Source organism: Colletes latitarsis, chromosome 2 (genome assembly GCF_051014445.1).
Source record: "Colletes latitarsis isolate SP2378_abdomen chromosome 2, iyColLati1, whole genome shotgun sequence".
Classification (NCBI taxonomy): Eukaryota; Metazoa; Arthropoda; class Insecta; order Hymenoptera; family Colletidae; genus Colletes; species Colletes latitarsis.
Genome location: NC_135135.1, coordinates 23,011,873 through 23,022,942, shown reverse-complemented (window position 1 = coordinate 23,022,942; position 11,070 = coordinate 23,011,873). Strand labels below are relative to the sequence as shown.

Below are 11,070 nucleotides of genomic sequence, written 5' to 3'. Positions count from 1 at the left end.
CGTTGTTTCTCTCGCACGACTCTCTCCGTTTCTCTCGGCGGTTGATTGTGTGTGCGCTCGCTTACAGAGAGCCACCAGAGCGTCGGTGGTGTGTGCACGTTCAAACGGGAGACTACTCCGTAGTCGGGGTGGGGGACATCCTGCGGGTGATGGAAGTAAACGTGGTAGTGGGGGGAAGAAGTGGGGGAAGCTGCACGCCGGCAGTCATGCAGGGTGCGTGACCGTCGATAGAATAGGGATTCGGCGTTCGAGTCAGTTGCTCTCCGACCTTCCTGGTGGAATGTCGTCGCACTTGGTTTGCTCTCGGTTCGGTCGTTACCCGCGCACGTAGTTTCTCACGAGGGCCTGACGACGGGACACCCTGGTCTAGCCGCGTACTCGATTCATGTGGAGTGTCGTCGCGCGGTGATCGCCGCCGATCGGTGTTTACGTTGATCGGTTCGGTTCAGTGTCGGTGTGAAGAAGTCTAGCCGACGGCAGAGGAGATCGCGGTTGTACGTTCTCGTTGTTCGAGCAGCGTGCGGAACGACCGGCTCGGCTGTCGTACGGTTGAACGCAAGTGCTGGTGACTATGAGTGCGTGACGGTAGGACTCGATCGTGCGAAGTTTGTTTGCCCCCGTGCCCGGAAACGCGTGACTCCCGTCGACGATACGCAGAATGGAGCCAGCTCGTTGCTCTGTCGCGGCGATGGGGATCGTTTTGTGGCTGGTTCTGAACGTAGAACCGACACACGGTCGCAGCATCACCAGCCTCGAGGCACCGAGCGGCTGCGAGTGGAAGAAGGACGGAGAGGACGGGGAAAAAGCACTCGCCTGTAGGGTCAGGACTATCGCCAACGTGCCCGGCCTAATTGGCAATCTCTCGGCCATTCAAGTGGACTCGATCGGTTCTCTGGCCTTGGAGTGCAGCGACACGATGTTCTTCGAGAGCCAGATAGACGAGCCGCACGGATTCTTCTCGCCGTTGCCGCGGCTGGAGAAGCTGCGCGTGGATTACTGCAAGATTCGCTATCTGCCCGGTGGCGTGTTCGCGTCCGCGCACAATTTACGCAGTTTATCGGTCAGGACGCACAACAGCGACTGGTCGGCGATGAATCTCGAGCTGCACAGGGACGCCCTTCGCGGCTTGACGAGCCTCCAGCATCTCGATCTGGCCGACAACAATCTATGGACCCTGCCGTCGGAGCTGCTCTGCCCGGTCCAGAGTCTCTCCAGTCTAAATCTGACGCGCAACAAGTTACAGGACATCGTGTCCCTGGGATTCTCCGATTGGGTCGAGTCATGCACACCGAGCCTCGAGGTGCTGGACCTCAGCAACAACGACCTCAGCGAGCTGCCCGACCGCACGCTGAGCAACCTTCACAGCCTGACGTCGCTGAAGCTCCAGGACAACGCGATCGCCGCCGTGGGCGATCACGCTCTGTCAGGCTTGACCGCTCTGCGCGCGCTCAACGTGTCCAGCAACAGATTGGTTGCGTTGCCGCCGGAACTGTTCTCCAAAACCAGAGAGCTCAGGGAACTGATACTCAGCAACAACTCGCTGGCGGTGCTGGCGCCCGGTCTCTTGGACAATCTGGACGAACTGCAGGAATTGGACCTGAGCAGCAACGAGCTGACGAATCGCTGGGTGAACCGGGACACGTTCTCACGGTTGGTGCGGCTCGTCATTCTCGACCTGTCGTTCAACGGCCTGACGAAGATCGACGCCCACGTGTTCAAGGGCCTGTACAGCCTGCAGATACTGAAGCTCGAGCACAACGACATCGAAACGTTGATGGACGGTTGCTTCGGCTCCCTGACGAACCTACACTCGTTGACCTTGTCGCACAACAGAATCGCCAGGTTCGATCCCGCTCACACGGTCGGTCTGACCACCCTGGGTCAGCTGTTTCTCGACACTAACAAACTGCGTACGCTGAATCATCGCGTGTTCGACAATCTCACCGGCCTCCAGGATCTGTCGCTGAGCGGGAATTATCTGACGGAGATACCGTACGCGGTCCGCGTCCTGCGCTCGCTGAAGACGCTCGACCTTGGCAACAACCACGTGTCGAGGATCGACAATGACTCGTTCGCTGGGTTGACCGAACTCTACGGGCTACGACTGGTGGACAACAAGCTGGAGAACGTGTCGCGGGACGCGTTCTCCTCGCTGCCGGAGCTCCAGGTGTTGAACCTGGCGAACAATTATATCCGTCACGTGGAGCAGAGCGCGTTCGCGAGCAATCCGGTGCTGCGCGCGATTAGATTGGACGGGAATCAGCTGACCGAGATCCGCGGCGCATTCACCAGCCTCTCGACCCTGCTCTGGCTGAACGTGTCCGACAACAAGCTGCTGTGGTTCGACTACAGTCATCTGCCGACCAGCATAGAGTGGCTGGACATACATGCGAATCAGATAAGCGAGCTCGGGAATTATTACATGGTGCGGAACACGCTGCGTATAAAGATGCTGGACGCGAGCTACAACCAAATCACGAGGATCGCCGAGGCGAACGTGCCCGACAGCGTGGAAACTCTCTACCTGAACAACAACAAAATACGCAAGGTCGCGGTGGACACGTTCCTGCAAAAGAGGAACCTCGAGAAAGTGGTGTTGTACGGGAACGAGATAAGGAATCTCGAGGAGGCGGCGTTAAATCTGCAACCGGTGCCGGAGGACGTGGAACTGCCGCAATTCTACATAGGAAACAATCCCATACTCTGCAACTGCAGCATGGAATGGCTGCCGAAGATCAACGAGGAGAACCGTATGAGGAATCGTCCGCGTGTGATGGACCTGGACTCGGTGATGTGCGAGATGGTGCACGCCAGGGCAACACCGCGCAGACCGCTGCTCTCCCTCAAGCCCAAGGACTTTCTCTGCCGCTACGACGCTCATTGCTACGCGCTCTGCCATTGCTGCGACTTCGATGCCTGCGACTGCGAGATGACCTGCCCGGACAACTGCTCGTGCTACCACGACCACGGCTGGTCGAGCAACGTGGTGGACTGCTCGAACGCCGGCTACAAGCACGTCCCGGAGCGGATACCCATGGACGCCACCGAGATCTACCTGGACGGGAACGAGCTGGGCGACCTGGGCAGCCACGTGTTCATCGGTAAACGTCAGTTGAAGGTGTTGTTTCTGAACAACAGCGGCATAGCGGCCATTCACAATTGCACGTTCAACGGCGTGGCCGCGTTGCGCGTCCTCCATCTCGAGGACAACGCTCTACGCGAGCTGCGCGGCTTCGAGTTCGATCAGCTGGAACGGATGTCGGAGCTGTACCTGGATCACAACGCGATCGCGACTGTCGGGAACACCACTTTCCGGAAGATGAAGAGCCTGGAGGTGCTGCGGCTGGACAGCAATCGTATCGTCGACTTCCGGCCGTGGGAGGCTCTGCCAAGCGTTGGGGATCGCGCGAAAGTCGCCCTCGAGGGTAACGCGTGGAGCTGCGAGTGCGGTAACGCCGCGAAACTACGCGGATGGCTCGCCGAGCATCGAGGCGACCCGGAGAAGATGTACTGCCGCGACGGCGTCGAGACGCTGGCGCAGGCCATGAAACGGTGCGGCGACCCGTCCAAGGAGGCCGTGCACCGCGGCATCCAGGAGATACCGTTGCTGGGTGGGAACTTCGTGCCGCTTCTAGCGGGCGCGTTGGTGGCGGTGATCGCGATCTGTCTGTTCGTCGCGTTGGCGTTCGCGTTTCGCCAGGACGTACGGCTTTGGGCTCATGCACGCTACGGTCTGCGACTGGGTAAGATGACCACGCCGCCGGACGAGGAGAGGGACCGTCTCTACGACGGCTACATCGTCTACAGCGAGAGGGACGAGGACTTCGTTTCCAGGTACCTGGCCGCCGAGCTCGAGCAGTCCGGGCTGGCATTGTGTCTCCACTGGCGGGATCTGCCGCCCGCCAGGCCCCAGGAGGCGGTGCCGCCCGCCGTCGCAGCCGCAAGACGCATCGTCATCATCTTCTCGCCCGTGTTCCTGGCGAACGAGTGGCAGCACCCCGAATTCCGCGCCGCGTTGAGGACCGCGCTGGAGAACATTCGACCCAGCTCGAGGAAGCGACGCGTAGTGTTGTTGCTGGCCACCGAAGCCCCGGCCCGCGACCCGGAACTCCAGCTGCTCCTGCAGACCTGCACCGTGGTGGTCTGGGGCGAGAAGAGGTTCTGGGAGAAGCTGCGGTTCGCCATGCCCGACTCCGTCGGCAAACGGCGGGACAGCAAGAAGGTCAACGACCGAAATCGCACCCCGGCTCGGTACACCGCGGCCCCGTCCGCCGGAGACGTTTGGACCAAGCCTAATGGCGTTTTGGTCGCTCCGGTGCACGCACCCACGCCCACGCCCACGCAGTCCACCTATGTCAGCTCGGCGTCCAGCAGGACCGAGGACGAGGACAGCGGCGCGGAACATCAACATCAGCACCAGCACAGCGGCTACAGCGCGCTTCACGCCGGATCCGCGCGGCCAGCCAGCCTTTCGTCCAGGGGCAGCCATCTTTACAGCACCATACCGGAACCGCCGGTGCCAAACGCGCCTCCGGGCGAGGCGCTCACGCATCCGGCCAATCCTCGTACTTACTTTGTCTAGTACAGACGCGTTACGCTGCCAGGACTCTCGCGGAGACGCCGGCCGGCCAATAAATAGGCGAATCCGCATTGGGACGCGACGGAGACGCGTGCTCTAGGTATTTGTACAGTTTCATCCGGCTCGCGCGTCACTCTGTTTGCTCTTCCACTAAAATCGCTCGGCCACGGATTTTCTACGAGCCTCGAAACCCGGAGGGGCGATGTCGGGAGCGATTGTAAGGAGAGCACAGTAAGTCCTCGAGTCACGCGGTTCGGTCGTTCGTAGGGTTTCCGGGGAAGTCGAATTCTGCAAACGGGGATCGGGTGTTTCGGACTCGAATGACCACGATCGAACCTGAAACGTAGAAACTCTGTTAAATGTTTCTGACGAACGAGCTTTAAATTTCTGTTTTCGCGGAGTTTCGAGTCTCTTTCCATTCTCGTTTTGAATAATTTCGTACGAACTTAATCAAGCACCAATTTACTTTCGCATTTGAGAATGTACGTGCTCAAATTTAGAATTATTTATGTTAGATTCTAGAGACGTATATTACAGAAATTAAATTTACTCGGTAATTAAATTTTTACTGAATTCACGCGTTTATTAAATTTTGCTCAATTTATTTCTCTTTTCATAAAAGCAATTTTGCGTATTAAACTTTGTTTTTAATATATGTCGCGTATCGCGGATGTAAAATTAAATATTGCACGCCAAATTATTATTATTTCTATATTTTTAAAACAGACTTGTAACGATCAACAGAAGCCGTATGAAATTTATTTAGGAAAAAAGTCATCGAAGAGTTGAAATACAGAATACGTTGACCATCTCGTAATTCGAGGATTTACGGTATCGCCTCGCTTTTCGACCGTTTTCTTCGTTCGCCGCGTGTAAAGTTAATCGATCGAAGAGACCAGGTTTATTTAAGACGTTTCTGTGGAACGCGACCCGTTACGCAGGACCGTGATCGAGTCATTATTTTTACGTACTAGCCGGGAGAACGATGCGAGCTTCTTCTTGCACGGATCTTGTACAGAATGTATGGTGTGCGTGTATACAGCGATAATTATAGAAAATGGCAGTAAATGAGGACCGTAGATTCCGGATTGTTCTCGTCGTTGAACGATTCGCGCCGACAGAAATCACCGTTGGCTCCCCGTATCGGATCGTTTCACGTTTCAACTTTAACAAAATTTCATCCATGCACAACTCGAAGTACTAGTAACTTTACGTGGTGATCGAACTCGTTAAATAGATCTTATTAAGTTTGTACGAGCATCGAATAGCATTTCTTTTTGTATATGTGTACAGATTTTCTTTAAATATAATTTACTAGAGCACCGAGACTTACGAAAAGACTCGATAGATGCACGCGAGATCTAAATTCTAGATCCACTTGTCGCGTCGACGGTTCGAAACTCGTCTCACAGTGGACCAGAATTAATTTTGCCAGCGCGACAAAATGGTGGATCACGCGTACGAAAATACGAAACGAGTGAGTTTTTCGTGGGTCCGTGGGTGGATTTCTGGTCCCACGACGTTTTTGGCGCGCGTATCCTGTCAATTTAATGGGTCAGGTCGCGACGTGGGACTCAGACTCAACGTTTTTATCGGTCACGGGACTCGTGACGTTCGAGAGCTTCGATCTTGGTTAAAAAATAACTCTTCCTCGTCCGTGCTTCTTCGTGAAACTCCTCGTCCGCCAGTTTCGCCGCGACTGCACCTCGATCGATCGTAATGGCCGCCAGTTGTTGCTTTCTTGCATGCATCTTTATTTATTTTCGGGCTTTATTTACGTTAGGTCGCCGCGAGGAATTCGCGAGACGACAGAGTTTCACGATGCAACGCAGTAGTTTCCAAACCTTTTGGGAGACGACCCTTCCGAAGAAAAGAACGAAAATTTAGGTAGGTTTAAAACGATACGAGAGAGACATACTTGTACGTTAGCTTCGACGATCGATATATCGATAGAGACGTTTAAATTATTTAGATTTTTCTGTGTTAAACGTTTTTTTTAGCGTCCCCCACTTTGGAAAACACTTTGTGACTCAGTTTAACATTTTCTTTCGAATAAATTTATCTGTAATTACGTTTAGAAGTAGAGGTAACGGTTTGTTCATTTTATAACAAAGTTGCGCAGGTTTCCAATCGGGGGCGTTAGGTTACTGCAAAATTTCCGTTCCAATTATACCGTGAAATAATTAGAAGATTGCAGTTTTAAATAATTAGAGCTTAAAATAATTGGAGGATCGCTCGTTTTAATTTCTCGAAGTCTCGGGAGGAGATTCGATATTTTCTAAAGCGATTTCGTTTGGACGTCGAGTGACAAAAATTCACTGTATTATTTTTATTCCGATCCTCCAATTACTTTCGGTAGCACATTCTTTCAAAGTTGTATATTTTCGGGGACTTGCCATCGCAGAGGAATTGTATTTCCGTCGTTCGAGATTTGTGCTAGCTTAATACGTTCAGCGAAGCTTCTTCATATTCCGAAGACGTTTGTGGGTTTCTTAGAAGCCACGAAATTGTTACTCGAAGGGATTCTGCGAACGAGCGTGACCCAAATCCAAACAGTTTGAGAATTGTTTTTGAGTTACTCGATAATTTCAGAGAAGGAAAAAATTAGGTAGAATTTACGTACACGTTTCTTGTTCAAAGTTTGGATACATCCATTAGAAAATAAATATATTTAATAATGCTTCTTTTGCTCGACAATGATCGAAACAAGGGTGGATAATTTCTGATAATTGCTAGAACAAAACAGGGAAATCTTGTTCAACGTTTCAGGAACTTTATTCGGAAAGTGCGCTAGAACATATTTAAAGAAAAGTATTTTTTCCCCCGATTACTGTCTTCCATATAATCGACATTTTCAAGTAACTTTGCAATGCTTTTTCTCATTTTCACCGCGTCAACTTATTTCGACCCTCTGGCCGGACATTTATTAAAAATTGCAAGGATTCTTTACTGACGAGACGAGGAATGCGAAGTCACCATTCCTTCGTCTATGGACATCGTCTGGTAGAAACCGACGAACCGGTCAGCGCGGATCTGGTGTATCCATACTTTCGAACAACCTAACAATAGTCTTCTTAAGATTAAGAAAAACGCATCGTTGTTGGATGCATTTAGCTACGAGATTAATTTAATCACAGAGAGCGCCGCGCACCTTAGCGTTTCTCGTGATTAGGTTCAGTTAGAAAGCGTACGTATTATTCTCGGACGAGCAGACATGGGTAAAATTTCGTTGGAACAATAGACGAGCAATAAGAGCAATTTATTCGAACAGATAAAGTTCTATTCGTCGATTGTGAAACGCTCCGTTCCTTAATTAAAATCGTGATTATTATTCAACGAGTAACGTTGTTCGAGAATCGTATAGTTCGTCCAACGAGAAGATGAACTCTGGCAGACCCGATCGCGATAAAAAATGGAAAAAATTTATGTACCATTAATTATATTTGAAGAGATAGAATCGCAGTACTGTTTGATTATAAATATCGTCTGATTTCCACGCGTTGGCGCATCGAGTCCGGGTTTCTGGTCTCAACGATTCTTTTTTAACGAAAGGATTCGTCGTTGGTTTTTCGAGCAGCAAGATACTTTGGCAAGTCGCGCGGTCGCGTTGGAAAAGTTTTCCCGTTGGACGTTGGATAAAAATTTAGCCCAACTCTGTCGACGAGTCGATCCCGACGGACCTCGCGTTCGACACGGTCGAGCGTTCGATTGTAACCGATAAGAAACACGAGACAAGACGAGAACGATACGCGAACTCCGAAATCTCGGGGACGAACTCTACTTCGTACTACATATAATCGTATATATTTTTTCCCACTCGAGAGACGGAGGAACGCGACGTCGCCAGTTCTCATTCCTGTCGTTCACCGTTTGTCGATCTCGCGATCTAGGAGATCCAACGACGATAAAAGAACCGCCTATAGCGTCTAAAACGAGACGGTAGAGTGATAGTGAGACGAGTGATAGGAAGAGTGAGCACAAGAGAGAAACGAGAGAAAAGACAGACGTCTCCACGCGAGACATCGTTCCTAAGATTTTCACGACTGTCTTGGAAAAAGCAACGGTCGCCAAACGCTTATTAGTACGTAAGTGAGAGAGAATTTCCTCTTGTAAATACTGTGTATATCTAACGTTGTAAATACTCACGCACACTTTTTTTCGAGCACACACGGAGGAGTGGGCCAGGCACACGATTCACAGATACACAAACACACACACGCAAAGTTGTACCTTGTACGTTTAGTGGTCTGGTCGTTTCGAGCGAGTCTCAACTTCTAAAAAAGAAAAAAAAAATATCTTGCAATTTATCGATTGTACTTGTATTATTGTAAATACGCTCATCGGATCACGCATTTATTGTAATCACGATCTGTTACGTGAACTAATTAAATTAAATTGCCACTTTCCATTTCAGCAAAAGAACCATGAGAAATAAACACGTTTGTTTTGTATAAATGAGGTGGAAAAAATTGTTCGTAGCGCGCGCTTAACACGCGGGTCGCTGAATCTTTCTTTCCGTTCCTCGCGTGAAACCATCCCTCTCTCGCCCCTCCCCCTCTCCCCCGCCTCTCGTTCCTCTCGAAAATTTCCATCCAGCCGCAGCTGGAAGTTTAATATTCTTCGCCAAGTCGTTTCAATTTGCGCGATCCCGATGGCTCTGTCCCCGATTTTGATTCTTCTCGGGAATTTATTCGCGTCGGAGTAGATCCACCGTGGAACGAAGACGGCGAATTCAGATTTAACGAGTTATTAACCAGTACTTTTGCGAGGCAAGGACTCGAAAAAGGAAAATTTCGCGTTAGTTTTACAAATTTTTACGAAATCTTTTCATATATTCTATATTTTAGGGCGTTGAATGATGTATAGATCCCGGTGTTCGATTTAATATAAAGTATTTCCTGTGCTCCGTGCGTGGGCGTTGCACGATAACTTTCCGAGAATGTATTTCGTGCAAACGATACATCGATAATGACATCATTCGTCGGTGCGTAAACTCGTTTATGCTTTCAACATCCGTATCAGCTTGCCCGTGATAACTAATCAGCAGTTATTATTGCCACGGTCAAGACGAAACTTTTATTGGTCGTTATTGGAAATGCTACTTCGGTAGCCATGACCGAATGAATTATTTCCCGTGAAAGTCGGAGAAGCGCTAATAGGCGCTTTGGAGCAAAGGAGCTGCTAACGACTGTCGATTAGATACCAGAAGTCGACGATGCGTGGCAAGTTTATTGCTTTCTTGGTAATTATTTACGCTATCGTCAGCGCGTATGGGAACGGCTTCATATTTGAAAATTATTACACGTTCGACGAAACAAACATGCGCTATCGTTACGCTTTATTCGATTCGATTGTTCAACCACTTTACGAGACAAGTAACAGTTCCAATAATGCTCGTTAAACGCTTATTTTACTAATTATACCGATTTATAATTTAATTAGCGCGGCGAACAAAGATTTCCCTTTGTCTTCGCGAGAGATATTAATACGAGCGAAAAGTGATTTTATTTCACGGTAATTACGAGGAAATGGCACACGCGAGTTCCCCGCGATTCCTACGTTCCTATTAATTAATATCATCGGTTATTTTTTCTTTTTATTTCAAGTTGAAAGTACACTATTTTTATGGAACTTTCAAGTCTGGCGCTATTTCGCCGATTAATATCGATACAAAGAGAAAAAGCTTGGGTTTAAAGTCAGTCTTAACGAGAGCAATTAAAAATTGATGTCCATTGGAATTCATAATTGCTCTTGCATCCGTGCTCTTAAAGATTTTTCCCGGCCCCTGAGGGCGAAACTCCATTTTCTCTATCATCGGGGAACAAGCGACCGTTCGATCCAATAATCGGATCAAAATCAACTGGTTGCTCAAGGCCATCGAGGACTTATCCCCACCACGCTGTTTCTCTTTCCGTTTACAGCTACTTTAGAGATTAACAGCTTCGATGGCTTCTGGAATTTCGATGCTTTCCGAATTTATGGGCAAACTTAAAATTTAAATAGAAAATTGCACAAATATTTTTCACTCGTTATTTACTATTTATTCGGAACGATCAAAGTTCCCAGGCGCCCGTCTTTCGAGATTCCTCGACATCGGTGGCTTCGATCCGAGGATAGTCGAGGGCTCCCGAAGCTGGGCTGTCGAGGAATCCAGGCGCCGTTCGCATTAATCCAAAACACTCTTCGTTCTCTCCCTTCCGGCGCAAGTTGTAACTCAAACCGGGCAACGTTTTCCCACGCGCGCGCTAAATAACGTCGACATTAAACGAGCAAGACGGCTGCAAGAAAAAAAGAGGAAGAGAGGTGGGAGGGGGAAGGAACTCTCTCACAGCGTGGAAAGACGACGCAGAAGAAGCGGTCGAAACGGGAGCAACTACAGGGTGGTGGATACCGGGGGTGAGGGGTGGTGCGAAGATAAGCGAAACGCGGAATAATTTATCGCATTACCCGTATCGCGGAAAACTGCGACGCTTCTGGGAATAAAATGTTAA

At 49.8% G+C, this 11,070-nt stretch overlaps 1 protein-coding gene across 1 annotated transcript; it reads left to right on the top strand.

The window, feature by feature from the left end:
• The first annotated feature begins 281 nt into the window (after positions 1–281).
• Positions 282–9,028, top strand: LOC143349893 (toll-like receptor Tollo). The gene is made up of 2 exons (XM_076781529.1): positions 282–6,675; positions 6,723–9,028. Exon 1 carries the CDS (start codon positions 659–661, stop codon positions 4,580–4,582), a length of 3,924 nt encoding a protein of 1,307 aa, XP_076637644.1. The 5' UTR covers positions 282–658; the 3' UTR covers positions 4,583–6,675; positions 6,723–9,028.
• Positions 9,029–11,070: the final 2,042 nt, after the last annotated feature.